Source organism: Calypte anna, chromosome 10, assembly GCF_003957555.1.
Source record: "Calypte anna isolate BGI_N300 chromosome 10, bCalAnn1_v1.p, whole genome shotgun sequence".
Classification (NCBI taxonomy): domain Eukaryota; kingdom Metazoa; phylum Chordata; class Aves; order Apodiformes; family Trochilidae; genus Calypte; species Calypte anna.
Genome location: NC_044256.1, coordinates 22,412,403 through 22,434,120, shown reverse-complemented (window position 1 = coordinate 22,434,120; position 21,718 = coordinate 22,412,403). Strand labels below are relative to the sequence as shown.

The 21,718-nt window shown below is 50.7% G+C and overlaps 1 protein-coding gene across 1 annotated transcript in view; it reads left to right on the top strand.

The window, feature by feature from the left end:
- Window positions 1-21,718, top strand: part of PPP6R2 (protein phosphatase 6 regulatory subunit 2) — a 72,512-nt gene that overhangs the window by 27,796 nt on the left and 22,998 nt on the right. Inside the window, exons 4-9 of the mRNA XM_030456677.1 lie at window positions 6,695-6,881; window positions 7,613-7,750; window positions 13,000-13,065; window positions 14,380-14,492; window positions 19,583-19,696; window positions 20,791-20,917. Of these exons, the coding sequence (XP_030312537.1) occupies window positions 6,695-6,881; window positions 7,613-7,750; window positions 13,000-13,065; window positions 14,380-14,492; window positions 19,583-19,696; window positions 20,791-20,917 (745 nt within the window). The remainder of the gene's footprint in view (window positions 1-6,694; window positions 6,882-7,612; window positions 7,751-12,999; window positions 13,066-14,379; window positions 14,493-19,582; window positions 19,697-20,790; window positions 20,918-21,718) is intronic.

Here is a 21,718-nt window from a genome sequence, read left to right as displayed (position 1 = left end):
CAGGCTTGGGTTTTGCTGCTGCTGCATGAAAGCCCTGAAGCAGTGGTGGGGTTGTGTAGGATCTTCACCAGGGGAGAGGGCTGCTCAGCTTAGGTGACTGTTTCCAGGTCAGTGAATGCCAAGAATTACCTGAGGTGGTGACTTGGAATTCTGCCTGGCTGCTTCTGCTATAAAAGCTGAATTAGAGGAGGAGCCAGGAGTGTTTGTTTTACACTGCTGTCCTGGAAATGCAGATTCTGTGCAGGTTGGAAGCAGGGATGTGGCTCACGAGCAGCCCTGGGGCTTTCTGCGTTCCCTGGGTTAGATCAGGAGTCACAGCTCAGCAGTTTTGCCCTTCCTCTGTAGGGTTCCACATCTCCCCTGGGAAACTCAGCTCCTAAATATCAGATGGAAGCAGATGGACAACACTGTCCTGGTGCTGAGCAGTAATGAGCAGAGGAGAGGAGTGCTGAGCTGTGGGCCTGTGCTGCAGCCTGGGGCTGCTTTGCCTGAGAAGGGGATGGGGGATTTATGGAGATCTTATTAATCTGGGGTTGGGGAGCAAGAGGAAGGGCACAGTCTCTTCTCAGTGGTGCCCAGGAATGGGACAGGGAAGAATGGGTTGGAGCTGGAACAGGGGAAGTTCCAGCTCAACACGAGGAGAAACTTCTGCCTGTGAGGCTGAGGGAGCCCTGGCCCAGGCTGCCCAGAGAGGTGCTGCAGTCTCCTTCTCTGGAGCCTTTCCAACCCCCCTGGCTGTGTTCCTGTGTGGGCTGCCCTGGGGGGGGATCCTGCTGGGGCAGGGGGGTGTCCCTGGGGCATCTCCAGAGCTCCCTTCCCACCCCTGACACTCTCTGGTTCCATGGTCTCAGTACCAGTACAAGTTCCTGGGGTGTGCAGGAGGCTGCAGGGAACTCTGCTGCTTCAGCTCATGGGATTTGGGGTCCTGTTCTGTTGGGAGATGTTTTACATCTCTAATCCTGTGTGCTGAAGGGGGGAAGTGGAAACCACACAGATCATAGAATTGTTCTGGTTGGAACAGACCTTCAGGATCATCAAGTCTTCCCCAATACCACAGTAAGGTGAGGGTAAGGAAAAGGTGGGGCAAGCAAGAATATCTGAAGAAGTGAAATCCTTTGAGCAAACCACACTGAAAGGGGAAGCTCAGCACCAGAGTGTTCTCTGGCAGGGCTTGGAGTTCCACCTGCAGGACGAAAATCCTTTTCTCCAGCTTCTGGAGGCAGCGTGGAGTCTGGAGCAGGTCAGGGCCAGGCTGGTGAGGAGGCACTGGTGGGGAGATGAGGTTGAGACTGGTGGGGAGAGGTCAAGGCCTGAGGCTGTGGTGCCCTGTGCTGGCAAGGCTTGTGTCTCATCCCCAGCTCTCTCTCTTCTCTAAAGCTGGTCCATAACATCCCTGCTGGAAGAGCTGGGGAGGTGGTGGGAAGTCTGTACTGCCCGGAGAGGGAAGTGAGTGCTGGCCATGAGACCTGCAAAGTGACTTGCTGGGCACAGAATCACAGAAGGGTTTGGCTGGAAGGGACCTTAAATCCCCTCCAGTGCCCCCCCTGCCATGGTCAGGGACCCCTCCCCCAGCCCAGGGGGCTCCAAGCCCCATCCAACCTTCAACCCCTCCAGGGATGGGGCAGCCACAGCTTCTGGGGGCAACCTGGGCACCCAGGGGCTCAGCACCCTCACCCCAAACAATTTCTCCCTCCCTCCCTCCCCAAGAAATAGAATCCTGGAATGGGTTGGCTTGGAAGAGAACTGAAAGCTCAGCTCATTCCAACCCCCCTGCCATGGGCAGGGACACCTCCCTCCCAGATTGCTCCAAGCCCCATCCAACCTGGCTTTGAACACTGCCAGGGATGGGGCAGAGACTCTTTTCCTGGGCAACCTGGTTCTAAAGCTCAGCACCCTCACCCCAAACAAGTTCTCCCTCCCTCCCTCCCTGCCTGCCCAAGATCTCCTCTCCATCTCCCCTCTCCCAGCTCCAAACCCTTCCCCCTCGCAGGCTCCCATCCCTCCAGGCCCTTGTCCCAAGTCCCTCCCCAGCTTTCCTGGAGCCCCTTCAGGCACTGGAAGGTGCTCTAAGGTCTCCCCATTGCAGCCTTCTCTTCTCCAGCCTCAACACCCCCAACTCTCTCAGCCTGGCTCCAGAGCAGAGCTGCTCCAGCCCTCCCAGCAGCTCCAGGGCCTCCTCTGCACTGGCTCCAACAGCTCCGTGTCCTTCTGCTGATGGGGACCCCAGAGCTGGACACTGCTCCACCTGTGGTCTCACAAGAACAGAGCAGCCAAGGAAAATAATAGAAATTTTTATAAAGTAGTTTTAAAATCTTTTAAAACTGGTCTTTATAAAAGTTTTGGGGTTTTTTTAATGCTCCCAGTACCATAGGTAGCCCAAGCTGAGAAGCATTTCCAAAGCATGATGAGGCACTGGAGAGGAGAAGGGGTTTAAGCTTATTAGAAACTGGGAAAGCTTTTGGAATAAAAAAAGGCTGAGCAGGAAGAGCCGACTCTAAATCCAAATCGAATCCAATTTTGGCTCTGAAGAAAAGGTTATGGAAGTTTTTAAAGTGGAACAGTGGAGAAACTTGATAGGTTTGGAAGGCCTGGCAGCTCTGAAGGATGCGTGCTGTGGAAATGGAACCATCAAAGTGTTTTATTCCTGAACCCTCAGGAGATGGAAGGTCATGGAGTTCAGCAGGGAAAGTGCCAGGAGGAGAACAGCAAATCCCTGGGCAGGCCCAGGGTGTGAAACCAGGGAAGGGGAGGAGGAGCTGAGGGGCTCAGAGGAGGCCATGGCCTGCAGGACCTGGGCTGGGTGTCCAGGAGGAACGTGGGGATGTTCCAGGGGGCCTCAGGAACCCCCTGAGACCTCATGGTGATGGGGGTTGAGCTGCTTGGGAAGGCAGAGGAGAGGAGAGGGCTGGGGGATGGAGAGCTGAGTGTGCAGAGAGTTGGGGTGTGGGATCCCAGCACTGGGGTTGTGGGACCCCAGCATTGGGGTTGGACTCCAGCATTGGGGTATTGAACCCCAGCAGTGGGGTGTGAGATCCCAGCATTGGGTTGTGAGACCCCAGCATTGGGGTGTTGAACCCCAGCATTGGGGTGTGGGACCACCCCAGCATTGGGGTGCTGAGCCCCAGCATTGTTGTGTGGGATCCCAGCTTTGGGGTGTGGGACCCCAGCAGTTGGGATGTTGAACCCCAGCATTGGAATGTGGGACCCCAGCAGTTGGGGTATGGGATCCCAGCATTGGGGTGTGAGACCCCAGCATTGGCGTGTGGGATCCCAGCATTGGGGTGTTGAACCCCAGCATTGGGGTGTGGGACCCCAGCATTGGGGTGCTGAGCCCCAACATTGGGGTGTGGGATCCCAGCAGTTGGGGTGTGGGACCACCCCAGCATTGGGGTGTGGGACCCCAGTACTGGGATGTGGGACCCCAGCATTATGGCATGGGACCCCAGCATTGGGTTGTGGGACCCCAGCATTGGGGTGTGGGATCCCAGCATTGGGATGTTGAACCCAAGCATTGGGATGTGGGACCCCAGCAGTTGGGGTGTGGGATCCCAGCATTGGGGTGTGGGATCCCAGCATTGGGGTGTTGAACCCCAGCATTGGGGTGTGGGATCCCAGCATTGGGGTGTGGGATCCCAGCATTGGGGTGTGGGATCCCAGCATTGGGATGTTGAACCCGAGCATTGGGATGTGGGACCCCAGCAGTTGGGGTGTGGGATCCCAGCATTGGGGTGTTGAACCCCAGCATTGGGGTGTGGGACCACCCCAACATTGGGGTGCTGAGCCCTGGTGGGAAGGGTGAGGTGTGAGGTGTGAGGTGTGAGGAAGGTGGAGGCTGTGGGAGCAGGAGGGGCTGTCACAGGGTGGTCTCATTTGCCCCCTGGCAGGGTCTGTGTCCCAGGGAGGCCCAGGGGTTGTGTTCTGAGGGTGCTGAACACCTTTGCAGGGAGCCAGAAAAAGGAGCAGAACTCTTGGTGCAGCCCTGGGGCTCTGGGAAACCTCCCTCTTCTGAAGTCCCTTGTAGCAGGAACCTTCCCTGTGAGCAGGAGGATCATGAACAGCACCTGGGGAGTCTGGGGTGGTTGTTCTGCTCCAGGGTACCAGGGGGCTGGGAAAGGGGCTCGTGGCAAAGGCAGAACCTGAACCTGGATTACAAAGGTTTCAAGATTTTTAAGTCCAGATGTAGAGCACTGGCTTGGTTAAAAACCAGGGAGTTGATTACAGGTAGAAATACATCCTCACAAAAGGAAGTTGTGTCCAGATGTGGATAAAAGGAAACTGTGGCTCATTGATGGGTGAGAAGGAACAAAAGGATTTGGGGAAGCAGTTTGCTAAAGTTAACCCAGGAATTGTCTGAAGCTGTGGGAATGTGGAACCCTCTGTGGGTGTGTGGGGTGAGCCAAGGAGCATGGCAGCAAATCCAGGAAAGATGTTTGTGTGGCCTCAGGTGGGGTCACTTCTTCCAGGGGAATGCAAAGGCTCTGGGGGGTACCAGAAGGGTTCTGTCTTCAGGCAGTAACTGGGTAAAGAAAAGAAATGGAGGAGAGAGAAAAGGGCCAGGTCCAGGTTCAGGTTCTGCACTGGTTGGTGAGTGTCAGAGGGGAACTGGGTTAGGGATGTAGGAAAGTGATGATGCAGAAGCTCTGAGCTGAGAGGCAGAAGGATTTAGGGGTGTTTGTGCAAATCCACTCCCTGCTGGTTCTGTAATGCCAAGGAGATGTGAGAGGGACCCAGCAGATCCCACCACTCTTTGCTGTGGGGTTTTTTCCTGTTTTCCTTTTTCCTTTTTTCAATCTAGGAAAAAAATCTTGGTGCATGGTGAAATATTGTTTCACCTTAATTGTCTGGGTTGGGGATTAGGGACAATTAATTTGCTAGAAGTGGTTGAGCATTGTCCCAGGGCTGGAGTCCCCATCATCCCTGGGGGGGTTTCAGACCCTGGGGATGTGGGACATGGGGTGGGGGTGGGTTTGTGGTTGGACTCCATGATCCCAAAGGGCTTTTCCATCCCAAGTGATGCCTGTGCTGCTCCATGGCTGCAGGGCTGGTTTGGATTGGCCTGGGGATGGGTTTGTGTCTAAAGGTACAAGAAGTGGGAGACCTTGATTACTGGGAGATGGGTTGGGTTTGTGTCTTAGGGAATGGCACAGTTTTTATCTGAAAAGGGAATGCACTCCTTAGGTGTGGATTGGCAGCAAGGGCATTCTGGGGTTTTATCAGGGTTGTTGTTAATTCTCTTGGCTGATGTTAAAACACAGTTCAGTTCTGCTTTGGTTTGGTAAAAAAAATGATAACCATTCCAGAGAGAAAATGCTCAGAGGGTAAAGGATGGGGTTTGGGTTTAGTCTGTTGCACTTGATAAGGAATCAGAAGTACTTTAGGAAAGGTGGATAATGGGCACAGAACAGGCACATCCCCTCTGAGTCTTTAAACAATTAGCAGGGCCAAAGTAAATGCTGGTTAAAAACAAAGTCCAGCTGCCCTTTGACCCTAGGATCAGAAACCTCATCAAAACAGTGAAAATGATGTTAAAGTCCAGAGCTGGGCTGAGTGTCCCAGGTTAAGGAGCTGCAGTAACCTCAGCCTCAGGCTGTCTGGGGCTTTTTTTGAGTTCTCTTAAGCCAGGAGAATATGGCATTTAGCCACTTAGAGATAAAATGCTGAAGTGAGCTTTGAAAAAAAGAAAAAACTATCTGTGTGGGTTTTGGTGGTGTAGCTGTGTGCAGGACACCCCCTGCTCCATCATGGACCAGTGAGGTGTTTGCTGAGCAGGACCCTGGAGCTGGAAGTGCAGGTGGCTTTTAGGAGAGGATTTCAACCCAAATAAACTTCAGTCTTTAAGCAAAACCAACAGTCCAAAAAGCATTTTTGTTTTTAATTGACACTTTGTCTAATTCTAAACCTGATTTCAAACATGTTATTACATTTTCTGATCATAAACTTGACCTGTTTCTAAAAGCACCACCTGGAAGAGCAAGAAACAGGGTCAGGGGGAAAGAAAGGATTTCATTAGCTGTCAAATACAATTTCATGTTCTGATTTAAATGTGCAGAGTTATCTAAATCAGGCACAGGAATATTTTCTGAAAAAACAAGTTAATTTTCCAGACATCACTGAAAAGCAGAAGGTCAAAAGGTTGGCTGTGAGTTGGTTGCTTGTACAGAGTGTATGCTTATTTCTTAGCAGTTTTCTCTCCAAATTCTAGTCCTTGTGATTTTTTTTTTCCTTTTTTTTAAAAAAAGATGCTGATTGTAGATTCAGCTCCAGTAGTGGAAGGAATGATTTTGCAGGGAGATGACAGAGAGCTGCTCAGTGTGCATTCTTCACATCAGCCTGCAGTTTGGGGGCTGCTTTTGGTTGTGCAGATGGATTCACGTCGAAAGATTTTAAGGGATTTTAAGTGTATTGGAGCTGATTGAGCATTTCAGCTGGTAAAGCTTTCACAGATCAGAAGTGGCTGCAGTTTGGAGGCAGCTGAGCTGCAGAAATCAGTGGTTAAACCCCCAGATGAAGTGCTGCAGGCAGTAGTGCTGCTCAAAACGTGCCATTAATGGGGTAACCTCTGTCTCTCATGTGTTTCCTTCTTTGCTCCCTGTCTCCAGGAAGGACAGTTCTCTTTGGTATGTAACTTTAACATGGGAAGATTTTCTTGAGAGTTTTCATTTCACTTTTAGTTGCTCTGGTTCTGTCCTTCCAGATACCCCAACACAGCCTGTGAACTGCTGACCTCCGATGTGCCGCAGATCAACGACAAGCTGGGAGGGGATGAGACTCTGCTCAACATCCTCTATGACTTCCTGGATCACGAGCCTCCTCTGAACCCTTTGCTTGCCAGTTTCTTCAGTAAGACTATTGGGAATCTCATTGCCAGGAAAACGGAACAGGTAGTGATGAGCTTTGTCCTGCTGTGAGCACCACTGAATCCACTGCGCCGGCTGTCGGGTGGCAGCATCAACCCTGCCCTCCTCATCTCCTTGGGTTCTTAGAGCTGGAGACTAGCTGGCTCTGCTCCTGAAGGTTGGAGTTGAAATGTAGGCTGTGAAAAGTTCTTTGGGCTCCTCAGTTGAGTTGCTGGCTCATTTAAACACCTCCAGCTAGTCTGAGTTTCAGATCTGCAGCACTGGGGTATTCCTGTGCCCCAGCTAAGCCTTTATCTTTTGTTCTGAGGCACAGGGATGCATCCCTTGGTCACTGCCCAGAATCATCCCATGAAATTAGCAGTGCCTCTGTCTCCTGCCTCTAACAGGGGTGCTGCAAACAGGAGCTGAGCACTGGGTTAGGCACACGTGTCCCAGTTCAAAGTTCATATTTTACGTGGGGGTTGTCAGAGAGCCTTGGTGGAATGAAAGATTCTCCAGCATCACCAGCATCTTAATGCTCTTTTTTATCTGTGGGCTTGGGTTTCTTTGTGGCAGAGAGGACAGAAAAGATACCCAAAAAGAGTTGATTTAGGATTGCCTTGAAACAAGAACATAATTTTCTCCCCTTGTTCTCTGGAGGATTTCTCAGCCCAGGAGCTGCGTTGCTTCAGGACTGGTTGGTTGAGACAAGAAGGAGAAGGTGTGTCCTGTCTGTATCTTGTTCTAGCAACTGATGATGACACTTTTCTTTTTAGGTGATTGCGTTTTTAAGGAAAAAAGAGAAATTCATTAGCCTGGTGCTAAAGCATATAGACACATCAGCAATGATGGACCTGCTGCTTCGTCTGATCAGCTGCGTGGAGCCCGCCACGCTCCGGCAGGAAGTGCTGAATGTGAGAACCTCCTCCTGTCCTTCACAGCCTTGGGAATCAGGGGGGTTGTTTCTTTCAGTCTTAAGGATTTGAGAGAATTCTGTTGGTTATTTACTATGAGCAGATCCACTCTTCTGAAAACTCTTTGTCTTGGTGTTAGGGCCTGCACGTGGGTGACTGGGAGTGCTTCAGCCTCTCTGTGGCTTGCAGGGCAGAGCAAGCTGGGTTCAGTCCCTGGCTGGAAAGGATTTTTAACTCTTTTTTCCATATAGCAACCACTATTTACTGCAGCTGGTTTTGCTGTAGAACTCTGACAAAGGCAATTGGTGATCTTTCCAGTGGTCAGAATTATGGACTGGTCAGTGGGGACAGTGATTTGTTCAGTTCCTCACCAGGTGTGTGGGTTTTGGAGCTGACACCACGTGGCTCCTCCTTTCCCTTCCTCTTTAATAGGCAGCAGCCTTGTAAAATATCTCATTGAGATGCTCAGTTTGCTTTACAGGTAGGACAAGTTTTTCTCCCTTCATAGCCAGTCTGGGTGAGGCTGCCTCATTCCCCCTTCAGTGGGCAGATCTGGAGGGCTGGAGGGAAAAAACCTCCTTGAGCTCCCTCTCAGTGAGCCAGGAGAGCAGCATGCCCCATGGAAAACTCTGCTCCAGGCACTGGAGCCCACACCAGGATTCATGGAGGGCAGACTTTGGTGCCTGAATCTTCTGTGTTGGAGCTCTGAGCACACCAGAGCTGAGCAGGCAAACGTTAAAGGATCATTAAGCTTGGAAAAGACCTCCAAGGTCCTGAAGTCCAACCACCATGCCAACTAAACCAGGCCCCAAAGTGTCACATCTGCTTATTCTTTGAACTCCACCACTGCCCTGGGCAGCCTGTGCCAATGCCCAGCCACCCTTTTAGTACAGAATTTTTTCCTGATACCAGATTTAAACATCCCTTGGCACAACTTCAGACCATTTCCTCTCATCCGTTTCCTCCCTCTGCAGAGCCTCAAGATAGCTGATAATCAGTGCTCTGTTCCTCCTCTCAGCCTTATGGTGCAGCTCTCTAAGATGCTGTTACAGAGAAGGAAAGAAAATACAGGCACCAGTCCATCCTTGGAGACTTGTATGGGCACTCAGCCATGAAGGGAAGTCTTCATCTTCTGACAGGAGAGTCAGGAATCCAATGGGTTTGACATCAAATAGCTGTACCAGGGAAGGAGCCTTCAGGAGAGGGACTGATGGTGATGATGGAGCTGTCAGTGCCAGAGAAAGCAGCCTGGCACCAGAGGCCCAGCCACGTCCCAAGCCATGATGGTCCAAGGGTGGCCCCAGGGGTGATTGCTCAGTGCTGGTGAGCCCATGGAGATGCTGCAGTACTGGGACAGGAAAGCATTACAAAGATAAATGCAATTGTTTTTAATTCTGATGTTGAAGCAGTCTTTGAACTGAGCAGTGTTTCCCCTAGATGGATGGCTTCCATCCAGGAAACTTCCAAATACCCAGGTTTCCAAATACCAACCTTCCATTAACAGCAGCTTGGGGTGGGTTGTATCTTAACCCCTTCCTGTCAGGTTACTTCTGCCTTATCAGAGTGGCAGATCTGGGAGGTGAGGGGCTTCTTGCCTCCCCACAGGACAGAAGGAATCTCCAGCCACACTCATCAGCTGCCTCTGCTTCCAGAGGGGGGGTTTCAGGCTCAGGTGACTCCCTTCAGGAAACCTCCTTGCTTCTTGCCACTGAGCCATCCTGCCTGTTCTGTAAGTGCTCAGCTGGTGGTGAAAGGGCTTCTCACATGTTGTCACCTTTCAGCCACTTCTGCCTTGGGAGCCTCCACCCTCTGATTCCTGGGTAGGCTCTGCTCTTCCTTCTTTCATGCAAAAATAGGGTCCAGAAAACTCTGTTTCATACAATCATAGCATTTTCAGGATCAGAAGGGACCTTTAAGCTCATCCAGTTCCACCCCCCCTGCCATGGGCAGGGACACCTCCCACCAGCTCAGGGTGCTCAGAGCCCCATCCAGCCTGGCTTTAAAAACTTCCAGGGATGGATGGGGCTCCCACCACCTCTCTGAGCAACCTGTGCCAGGGTCTCACCACCCTCACGGACAAGAACTTCTTCCTAATATCTAATCTAAATCTCCCCTCCTCTGTTTTGAAACCATTCCCCCTAAAAAGTCCATCCCCAGCCTTCTTGTAGCCCCTTCAGATACTGCAAGGCCACAGTAAGGTTTCCATTGCCTTTGAAAACTAAAAGTCCTGTTGCAGTTCAGTTCACCCAGAACATAATACTCTGTTGTCTTCTTCATTCTGACTCCTATCACTGGCAGCCCAGCCATCTGCTGGGGATGGGGGACATTATCTGCCCCAAGCAGAAGCACCAGGCACTCCCTGAGCCTCTCTCAGGACCTCCAGGTGGGGTTTTAGATGTAGTGGTGGTGGGACCCATGTCCTCATGCACTGCTCCTGCAGACCTGTGTAGCCTCCAGCAGCATCTCCCTGCCCCCTCTCCATGCCCACTGCCTCATGAACTGCCAGATCCCAGTTGGTCTGCACCAGTTTGCCATGTCCCCATGTCCCAGGTGCTCCCCAGCCCAATGCTCCCTGAGCAGGAGGCAGCAAACCAGAACCTGGCTTGGTCACAGACAGACATCTGCTGCACCACACACCTCCTCCTCCTCACTGCCCCTGCATCCCACGGGTTTCTTTTCCTGCAGAACAGTCCAGGAGGTGCTGAGGTAACACTCTTGTCTCCAGCCTGCAAGGGTCATGGTGATCCCTCAGCTGCTGAGTTTTCCTTTCCCTCTGAGTGCCAATGTCCATCTCTTCAAGAGCAGCCTCAGGACAGAGGAACTGACATCTCCCAGCTTCATTGGGAGCTTCTTAATTCCCCAAACTGTGGTGTTGCTCTTCTGATCTGCAAAGATTCTTTCAGCTGGGCTTTTCTTTTACTTTTGAATTTCATTTTCCATGTCCCCCTGGTTCCCAGGGTGTGTAATGGATGCTCAGGGATTCATCTCATGGTTTGGGTTGGAAGGGACTGTAGAGATCATCCAGTTCCAGCCACCTGCCATGGGTAGGGAACCTTCTCATGTTTCTCTCTCTTCAGTTTCTGGGGCCACCCATCTCCCCCAGAGTCTGTTCTTATGGCAGTCAGGGCAAAAAGAGCAAACCTGCTTATCCCTGAGCCTCTGGGACTCCAGTCCTCATGAATTAATCCCATGTGGGGCTTGGGGAGGGTGTTGATGTGGAATTGAGTTGAAACCAAGAGTTTCAACGTGAGTTGGAGGGCTGGGATTTGAGTTCTGCACTCTGCCAGGGGAAGAAAATACCCTGAATGCAGGGAGCAACAGGCAGGCTGAAACACCCCCTGCTCCCTAGGTTATTATTGGAAGAAAGGGAACTTGCAGGTAAAATTGGCTGTAAATGTTTTGTTTTCTACTTCATTGAACTTGTGCAATTTGTTAATGCTGTGGGAATGGCCAGGGAGTGCAGGCAGGATGGGGGCTCCTGGGTGCTGTGCAGACACGGGGTGTGGAAATGCTGCTGTGAAATGGGACAGCAAATACACCACAGAGAAGAGCAGAGCAGAAGAGGGGTAATTCCATTGTCACAGGCTGCCAGCAGGCATCATGGAGAGGTCTGAGCAGCTGGTTTTTAGAAGATAAAAAGGAGGAGAATTTCATTAATCTTGATGAAGCTGTTTTGGTGACTTGGCAGTGACAGCTACCTGGGCTGTCAGCAGCAGAGGAGGAGGTGAGGAAGGGTTTCAGCTCTGTATCCCAGCTCAGGGAGCTTAGGAAAAGCTCTATATGGACTAAAGGAATCACAGAAAGTCAGGGGTTGGAAGGGACCTCTGGAGATATCCAGTCCAACCCCCCTGCCAAAGCAGGAAAGATCCAGGAGGGAATGGGTAATGGCTTTGTTAGTGAAGGTGGAAGGCTGGTGAGCTGTGGCAGAGCAGGGATCAGCTCTCTCTGATGGTCTTGGGGGTTCAGGAGTTTAATGTTGCTGCTGAGAAACCAGAAACCAGTGGAAGAACCTGAGACGTGTGGGTTGGTGGAGAGGCTGGGGAGGGAAGTTGTCTCAGGAGCTCAGTTCTGTGAATTTGTAAGCTGGATATCATGAAGAAGAGATTGCAGAAATCAGAGCTGGAAATCTGGTCTTGAATGAAATCCTTGGTTTCCAGCTGTGTGCTGGGAGGAGTTGTGGACAGTGCTGCTGTCTCTGCAATAATAAGGGGCAGCAGGAAGGAGACACAGTCAGACATTGCAGACAGGTTGTACAGCAGTGGTGTTTGTCATTGGAAAAAGCACTAAAACAGTGACCTGGAATTTCTGTTTTAAGTCAGCCATAGACGAGGGTCCCCATGGCATCTCAGAGGAGAGGAGGAGACCTGGGGGCAGTTGTTGAGCAGAGCTGCTAAAGAATCAACGTGAGGATTGTATCTGAAGTCATGTGAATAGATAACAAAAAATGAGCATTTGAGGGAGAAGATATGCACAGAGCTTCTTATAAAGAAGTGGAGGGCAGGAGAGTGTTCATTTTCCCCATGACTCATCTGCAGGGTGATGAAGGTATCACAGCATTGCAGAAACCTCCAGAGGCATTTTCCTTTAATTAATGTTTGGTCAGTCATTACCAAACCAAGTGAGGATGCATGAGTTTGACTGAGGAGTTTGATTGATGTCAGACATCAGCCACTTGTCTGGGATGGAGACCACAGAACTCTGAGGGAGGGAGGGTTGGTGGGAATGAGAGGGTGATCTTGGAGCTGGAGGTGGGAAGGGAGGTGCAGGGAGGCAGTGTTTGCTGCTGAGGTTTGCAGGGGGGCAGGAAAGGGAGATGGAGGGATGGCTTGCAAAGTCTCCTGAGGTGCTGAGGTGTAACAGCATCACTGCTGGGTCATCTCCAAGCCTGAGAAGTCATTTGGTGTAAACAGTGGTAAGATTGGGAGTGGGAAATGGCAGGAGGAGGAGACGTTGGGGATTTATGCTGATGCTGCTTTAGATGAGGTGGTGTTGGGCTGACGTGTTCCCTGTTTTCCAAAGGTATTTGGGTTTTCAGGTCCGTGGGCAGGGTGTAGGTACTGATGCAAATGAGAATGCATCTCTCTGCCTGGGGGAGTTGTTAAACTGCCTGGGGCTTTGGTTGTGAAAGAGAAGGAAAGGGCTTTCCCCTCCTGACAAGCCTTGTGTTGTGCAAGGCTTCCTGAAGATCCTCTTGGTTGCAGTTCTGTGGTATCAAACCAGGATTATCTTTCCCCTTCCTTTCCCTCCAGTGGCTTAATGAAGCAAAGATCATTCAGAGACTTGTGGAACTGATCCATTCAAGCCAAGATGAGGACGTGAGTATGACAAGAGCAAGTTTTGTCTCTGTGGGTAGCAGGTCCTGTGAGGCCCAGGAGAATCTCTCCTCATACCTGGGTGACTCATGGAAGGAGATGATCTCTGTGGATGGACATCCCATCCTCTGGCTGCCAAGCTCAACACTGAAATGATTTGTTGTATTTTTAATTTGGTTTTGGCTCCTTTTGGTACCATTCTCTGAGTTCATTCTGCTGCTGCATCACTTCATCTCAGGATCTGCAGTCAGTGGCAGCTAACTTGGTTTGGAGTAAGAATCTGCTGTTTGAAACAGGCTCTTGAAAACCTTTAATTACCAGCTTGCTGAAACTCTCAGTTCTTTTTAGGCCATAGATCAGTAGGAATTCTGTTACAAAACCAGCAAGATGCAGTTCTCTGAGCCCACGAGAGACTTGCTGGGTAATAAATAATACAATAAATTTGTCTTTCTTTTATTTTTTCCCCAATAATTTATACAAAACACCTGAGCCACAAGCTCTAGGTCTGGATTTCAGTTCCCTACACCAGTATTTCCTATTTGGGTGCTGAGTGCTGCCCCAGATGCTGAGCAGAAGAGCCCAGGGAGCTTATTTTGGCTGGGATTGGGGTGTTTGATCTCAGATCCCCATGGGTGCCAGCAGCAAAGCAAACTGGATGGCACAGGATTCTTTTGGTACAGTGTTAAAGCTGACACTATGATTCCCTCAACTCATCACAGCAAAAATTGCCCTTCTGAGAGGAAGAAAAGGGAAGCAAGGAGCTGATTTGTGTATCCTCCCCTGAGCTGTTACGGGTGGATGCTGAATTAGGGTGTAAGATCTTCCATGTTCCAAAGCTCCCGTGAGGCTTTGGTTGATAGGCAGAGTCAGACAATTCATGTATCTAAACACTGCTTAAAAACCCTTTAATACATAGTAATTAAATTGTAAAGCATTTTATCAAGTCATTTGTTTTTCTTTATTCAGGGAACCTCCTGAGTAGTGAGCATGAAGAATGAAATACTTGCCTTTGAAGTGTGCAAGTTCACACTTGGGAGGATTAAAAAAAGAAACCTCACTTTCTGCAGTGTTTAACTGCATTCAGTTGCTAAGTTCAGGAAGAGCTGCTCTTTGGTTTTAAATCCCATTAATGCTGCCAATGATTTGCATCAGTGCTATATTTAACAGATGAATAAACTGGAGCATGGTGGCTCTATGTTGTGGAAACTCCTGATTTACTCAGCTTCTTGCATCCCCAGCACTGTTAACTTGTCTGACAGCCAGAACGAGCCCAGCTGAGACCTCAGCCCTGATGTGTGCTCTGTGGTGTTGTTACAGAGGCAATCCAATGCTTCCCAGACCCTGTGTGATATCATCAGACTGAGCAGAGACCAGAGCAATCAACTCCAGGACATACCTGAGCCTGATCCACTTCTCACAGCACTGGAATCGTAAGTCCTTCCCAGAGAGCTGCTGCCAGACTGACTGCTGAGGTTCTGACCTCCTGATTGCTCTCTAGAGACACAGACTGTGCCATGAGGAGTCTTTTGCTTAACTCTTCTCATTTGTGCCAATCATAAGTATCATTTTTTAAGCATAGCATCACTGAAATGCCTCTGAGCTCTCTGGGTGAAGGCAGGAGATGGGGGTTGGTGATCCCCAGAGCTCACAGCCTGGCAGTACCAGAGCTGTGTTGAAGCACTCCCAGTGAAGCTGGAGGAAAGTGAACTGCTGTGGCAGTGGTGGAGGAAAAGGCCATAAAAAAAGTCTTAAAATTCCTGCCTTGCCCCTGTGCCTTGGTGCCAGGTGTGACTCCAGGTGACTTCAGTCACAGCTTGCCCCAAGCTGTGGCTGCTGTTCCCTGCTGGGGCTGCTCCATGTGGGCAGGTTTCACATCACCAGCTTCATCAAAATGGGGAAGAACATGCTGTGCCAGCAGGAGGAGTTTCTCTGCACAGTAGCTCACACGTCCCCCTGTGCTTTGTTCTGTGGGGGGCATTGTCCCCCCAGCCCTTGCTGAGCTCTCCTTGCACACTGCTGTCCTCTGCCAAGCTGAGCAATTCCTAACCCAGCTGAACCTTGGGTTCTCTGCACTGCCTCAGAGGTGAAGTGATGCAGGGACACTGCCTAAAACATCTCCCCTGACACTGTCTGCCTGTTCCTGGGACTGAATGATTCATCTCCCTGCTTTCATTCTCCAGATATGGTTGAACCCTGAAAGAAAGAACCCTGCACACTCTAAATATCTCCTTATCCCTCCCTGGTGGTTCAGGAGCTTTGTGGCTAGATGGTGAGAATTCACAGAGCCAGAGAGTGTCAGGGGTGGGAAGGGAGCTCTGGAGATGCCCCAGGGACACCCCCCTGCCCCAGCAGGATCCCCCCCCAGGGCAGCCCACACAGGAACACAGCCAGGGGGGTTGGAAAGGCTCCAGAGAAGGAGACTGCAGCACCTCTCTGGGCAGCCTGGGCCAGGGCTCCCTCAGCCTCACAGGCAGAAGTTTCTCCTCGTGTTGAGCTGGAACTTCCCCTGTTCCAGCTCCAACCCATTCTTCCTTGGCCTGGGCACCCCTGAACAGAGATTGTCCCCTTCCTCTTGCCCCCCACCCCTCAGCTACTGATGGACATTCAGCAGATCTCCTCTCAGCCTTCTCTTCTCCAGCCTCAACAGCCCCAGGGCTCTCACTCTTTCTTCCCAGCACAGATGCTCAAGTCCCTTCCTCACCCCCCCAGCTCTCCCTTGGCCTCTCTCCAGTAGATCCCAGTTTCTCCTCAACTGGGGAGCCCCAAACTGCAGCCAGGATTCCAGGATTCCGGGGCAGAGGAGGAGGAGGAAAAGCTCCCTGGATCTGCTGGACACCCTTCTCCTGGTGCCCCCAGGACATGCTGGTGGTTGGAGCTGAGGATCTCAGAGATCCTTTCCAACCTTCATGGTTGTGTAAACCCCACAGGGAAGATCTCCAAAGGTCTTTGGGTTTTATCAGGCCTGAGAGTTGGGCTGGGAAAAGGAGAAAAGCTGTTGTGGTTCCTGAGTGTGTGGGTTGACTGATGTGAAGGTGACATGATGGTACCAGGGTACAGCTGGCAAGAAGAGCATTTCAGGGGGGGTCAGTTCTATCCAGAGATAGAGGGTGTTCTCTGGAAAAAAAAAAGGCCATAAGGATGCCTGGGGTCCCAGCTGGCAGTGCTCAGCACTCCTTTCCAGAAGGTGCCTGCTGTGTGTCCAGGAAACTTGAGTGAAACTTGGAAGAATTTTTAAAAATTTAACTTCAAAATCCAATTTCTAATTGAAAAATCTTGTTGAATTTTTTGTGTTGTTGTTGTTGGGTTTATTGTTGCTGCTGGTTTGGTTTTTTAAATCCAGAGCTACTCTGTTCTATTGCCAAGGGAAAAAATTGATGAGAAGCTTGCACATTTAAAGAGTACTTTATTAGGGGTTAACTCCCAAATAATGTTAAGTTTGAGTTGTGTGCCACAAAATGTTGATTTTTCAAGCTTAGTCTCTTCCCCAGGCTTTGTTTCTTTGCTCCTTAAAACTGAGTTTTAATTCACTCCTGTTAGCATGTTTAACACATCTGTATTTGCTTCAAACCTAAAACAATTTCCTGGATGTTCAACATGAGATTAAAACCAAAACAAGGCCAAAACAAGGCCTTCCCAGGCCTGAAGGAGCCATTTTGAGAGGAGAGATGAAACCAGAGGCTTGCAAAGAATAATGCAGGGTCTGTAACCAGGGCTTAAAATTCCTCTTCTGGATGATTTTGTTGACCCAGAGCTTTCTCAGTCCTTTGACAGGGCTGCACCTTGCTCTGGCCCTGGCCCTGGTTCCTCTTGGTGAATATTGGGGTGGGGGCACCTCTGGGACAGGAGCTGATGGGTGCTGGTGAGAGCAGGACCTGAAAGGAGCTGAGGAGCTGGGGTCCCTGCAGATGTGCTCAGGGTCTGGAGTCATTGAAGCACAGGTTGGGTTGGGTTGGGTTGGGTTGGGTTGGGTTGGGTTGGGTTGGGTTGGAGGGACCTTAAATCCCCCCCAGTGCCCCCCCTGCCATGGGCAGGGACCCCTCCCCCAGCCCAGGGGGCTCCAAACCCATCCAAGGTGTCCATGAAAGCTTCCAGGGATGAGGGAACCCTAATTAATGCTCCTTGACTTAATGAGCATGGAATCCTGGCAGGGTTTGGGTTGGAGGGGACCTTAAAGCTCCTCCAGTCCCAAGGGGACAATCCAGGGACCCCTCCCCCAGCCCAGGGGGCTCCAAGCCCCATCCAACCTTCAACCCCTCCAGGGATGGGGCAGCCACAGCTTCTGGGGGCAACCTGGGCACCCAGGGGCTCAGCACCCTCACCCCAAAGGATTTCTCCCTCCCTCCCTCCCTCCCTCCCTCCCTGCCCAAGATCTCCTCTCCATCTCCCCTCTCCCAGCTCCAAACCCTTCCCCCTCGCAGGCTCCCATCCCTCCAGGCCCTTGTCCCAAGTCCCTCCCCAGCTTTCCTGGAGCCCCTTCAGGCCCTGGATCTTCCCCAGGCTGACATGGAATTCTGCCCTGGAAGGAAGAGCTGCTGTTTAGGTGCTGTGCCTGCAGCTGTGGGGCAGCTCTGGTCTCCTGTTCCAGGCCCTGTTGTAATGTTTGGTTACTGAACAGCACAAGTTTGGGATCTCGGTGCAGATGGGATCCCCTGGAGCCTTCAGCACCTCCCCAACCTCTGCCAGCCTGGGCTGAGTCTCCAGCTGGGTCATTCCACCTGGGAAGCTCAGGAGCTTCAGCTGGGGTTGGGAGATGTGTTGGGCCATGGACAGCATGATACTTCCAGACTTTTTAGGTAATTTTAGGGTTTTCTGCTAATTTTAGAGTTTCTCAGTAGTTCTGGAGGGGATGTGGAGCTCTTCTGTGCATGGGGCAGGAGATTGCTGCCTGTGGTCTTTGTGAGAGCCTCTGACACCACTGGCAGAACTGGAACATTTCCTTCATTAAGGAATGAACTGGCCAGAGTTTGAGGTTTGGTTCAGAGGGGTTTGGGCTTCTCCCTGTCCCTTCACTCCCTCCCAGTCCCCCTCACTGCCCTGGGGTCTCTGTGTAGCAAACACTACCTGGAGCTTCCAGGAGGTAAATGAGAAGGTTTCTGCACTTCCAAAAGGCATTTCTAAAGTCATGATACCACTTCACTGCTTGGGAGAGAAGATTCTTTAGAAAATCTGATTTTCTTGCCTGCCTTACCTTCCTGCTGAAGGTCACAGCTCATTATTTTTCTTGGCCAGTTTTCCTGAGCATTGCTGGTAACCTTTTATCATCTTTGGATAACTTATTTTTTTAAAATCTATGAATCATGAATTAATGATCAGGTCGTGCAGCAGAAAGGGACTGTGATCAGGGCTGTGGAATAAATATCAAATTTAGATTTTCAATAACTGTTGGCTCTTTAATCACAGTAAATTGTGATTCCTTTCTCTTGACTCTGCCTCTCGAGCTTGTGCTGATGGACTCTATTTAGATGCCACTTACTAAAATGATTTCCTCTCATGCATTATTCATGTGTATTACATTTTAATCTCATTTTATGCAAATGTAAATGAGAGGGTTTTTTTTTTCTCCAAATGTTAGAAAATTGTAAAGATTGGACTGTGAGCTTGAGTGGCAGGGATTTCAGCTGGACGTGTGGCTCAGCAAGCCTGGAAAGGCACTTGCTGAGCAGTGGGGTTTGGAGACCTGTCAGTAAAATCCACAGAATTAGGAGGAAAGGAGGAATTAAGAGGCAGAGGTGGGCAGAGCTGCAGGGGAAGCTGTGGCTGAGCACCAGTGCCAGCATGGCCCTTGCTTTCCTCCTGGCTGTTGTTACCCAGCAGGGCAAGCAGTGGGGAGAGGAGTGGAAGGTGACCTGAGCTCATTACCCAGCTCCAAGGCCAGGTCCAACTCATTCTCAGTGCTGGACAGAACCAGTGTCCTTGTTTCTTCCAAGCCCAGCAGGCTGCAGCTCTTCACCTGGGGATGCCTCCACCTGGCCCCAAATCTGTCAGTGCTTGGAAGGCTCCTTAGCCCAGTTTGAGGGCTGAAGGAGATGGGGAATTGATGGGAATGGTTCCAGGGATGAGAGCTGAGACTGCTAAAACTCTGCTTGTTATTTACAGCTTGATTTGTTGGCCTCTGTTTCCAGGTCCTGGATCATCTTCTGCCAGTGGGCAATGATAAGGATCAACTCCCCCTCTTTAGTGTCTGTCAGCTGCAGGCCTGGTGCATTATTCCAGGCTTCTTTGTGGTTAACACTTGGCTTGACTGCCAGGCTGTAATTACGAGCTATATCCTGTTGATAAAGGAGAAAAACATCTTGGTTTGGAGTCAAGGTGTCTATAACCAGCTCTTGCCTTAGTGACATGGAAGCAAGTTCAGAAACCTGCCCCAGAACCATTCTCCTCCTGTCAGACCAGAGAGGAAGGGCTTGATTCTTGCTCAGAAAGACCAATCACAGCCTTTTTTCCCCAGAAGTGGCCATTTTGTGATTAAAGCAGCTGCCTTGCAGTTGTTCACTGGTGATGTGTGTGTGTTGGTCAACAGGCAGGAGTGTGTGGAGCAGCTCCTGAGGAACATGTTTGATGGAGAACAGACTGAAAACTGCATTGTGAATGGAACCCAGGTTCTTCTGACACTGCTGGAATCCCGGCGCTCCGGGTGAGTCTGCACCCACTGCTCCAGGAGAGCTGGGGAAAAAAAGGGAATTTCTTGGGACCTGGTGTCAAGCAATGAGAACCAGAAGAGGTGTTTGCAGGGCTGTACCAGCAATTGTACCACGGGGGAGCTAGAAAAGCCCTCTCTGCACCATCAGAGACCTTCGAGCAGAGTGGGGAGGAACCTGGGCTTTGTGCACCAGCTGGGTGATGGGCTCTGCATATATAGATATATAACTTCTTTTTAAGTTATATCCACCTTTTCTTTCTTTTTACGGAGACAGAGGAGAGTGAAAGGCAGAATAAGGTTCTGAGGAGGAAGGGAGATACTGAGATTCTCCTTTTTTGAAAGAGGAGAGAAGAGGGAAGGGTGAAAGAGATAATGGGAGACTGAAAGAGGAACTGGAGAGCAGGACAGGAGAGGGCACTGGGCACACAAGGTGCCAGTCAGAAAGTTGTGAAGAGTTAAAACCTAAAAGTTCAGGTACTAACTCAGCTGTGTCTTGGGCCCAGGATCTCTGAAGGGTTTTGGAGGCTTAGGGGGTTCCCATCAAGCCCATTCCTGGAATTACATTTCAGTACTGGAGGGGAAGCATTTCTTTTACTCCAGTGTCAGACGTTGCTGTTGGAGAGGGGCAATGATAATTGTGATTTACTGCTTACCAAGACAGAGGTGGGACTGAGCACAGAGCCTGCTCAGGGCTTTCAACTGTTAGTATATTTATGTACCTCTTTTTAAACACTTGTGAAGGCTGCAGGTTTAAACGAATGTTTATAGGTAACTCTTGCTGATTTAATTTGCTTTTCAAATGTTTGAGAGGTTTAAAAAGCCAGGAAGCACTTCAGTCATTTGTCAGGTCTGCAGACAGCTTATTGTCTGCCTTCCCACTCAGCTCATTCACAGACTGAGGATGTGAATCTCATCTTGCAAATGATACATTAATATATAGTCTAGTTCAGTAAAGGTAGTACCTGAACATTCTGATTTTTCATACTCGTAGCTATTTCTCAACAGGAAATGCCCAAGATGGGCAGTGGGAATGGGGACTGGTTTAAGATCTTGTTAAATCCCAACTGTTGTGCTTTTCTTACCTGCAGAGTGGAAGGACTGATGGACTCATACACTCAGGGATTTGAAAGGTCTTACACTGTCAATAGCAGCATCTTACATGGTATTGAACCAAGGCTAAAGGATTTCCACCAGCTGCTGCTCAGTCCTCCCAAGGTAAAGCCTTTCTCAGAAGCAAATCCCCAGGTTTCCCTCTCCTGATGCACAGCTTCCTGCGTGATCTTGGGAATCACCACGTGCTGGAATGGGCAGACTTCTGAAGAGAACTTCCTGCTTGATCATGGAATCACAGAATGGTTTGGGTTGGGAGGGACCTTAAGTCCCCCCCAGTGCCCCCCCTGCCATGGGCAGGGACCCCTCCCCCAGCCCAGGGGGCTCCAAGCCCCATCCAACCTTCAACACCTCCAGGGATGGGGCAGCCACAGCTTCTGGGGGCAACCTGGGCACCCAGGGGCTCAGCACCCTCACCCCAAACCATTTCTCCCTCCCTCCCCAAGAAATAGAATCCTGGAATGGGTTGGCTTGGAAGAGAACTGAAAGCTCAGCTCATTCCAACCCCCCTGCCATGGGCAGGGACACCTCCCTCCCAGCTTGCTCCAAGCCCCATCCAACCTGGCTTTGAACACTGCCAGGGATGGGGCAGAGACTCTTTTCCTGGGCAACCTGGTTCTAAAGCTCAGCACCCTCACCCCAAACAAGTTCTCCCTCCCTCCCTCCCTGCCTGCCCAAGATCTCCTCTCCATCTCCCCTCTTGCAGCTGGAAACCCTTCCCCCTCGCAGGGTCCCATCCCTCCAGGCCCTTGTCCCAAGTCCCTCCCCAGCTTTCCTGGAGCCCCTTCAGGCCCTGGGAGCTGCTCTGAGGTCTCCCCAGAACCTTCTCTTCTCCAGGCTGAACACTCCCAATTCTCTCTGGGTTAAGGTTCTATAATTCAGTGGCTTAAGGACCAGGCAGTCAGG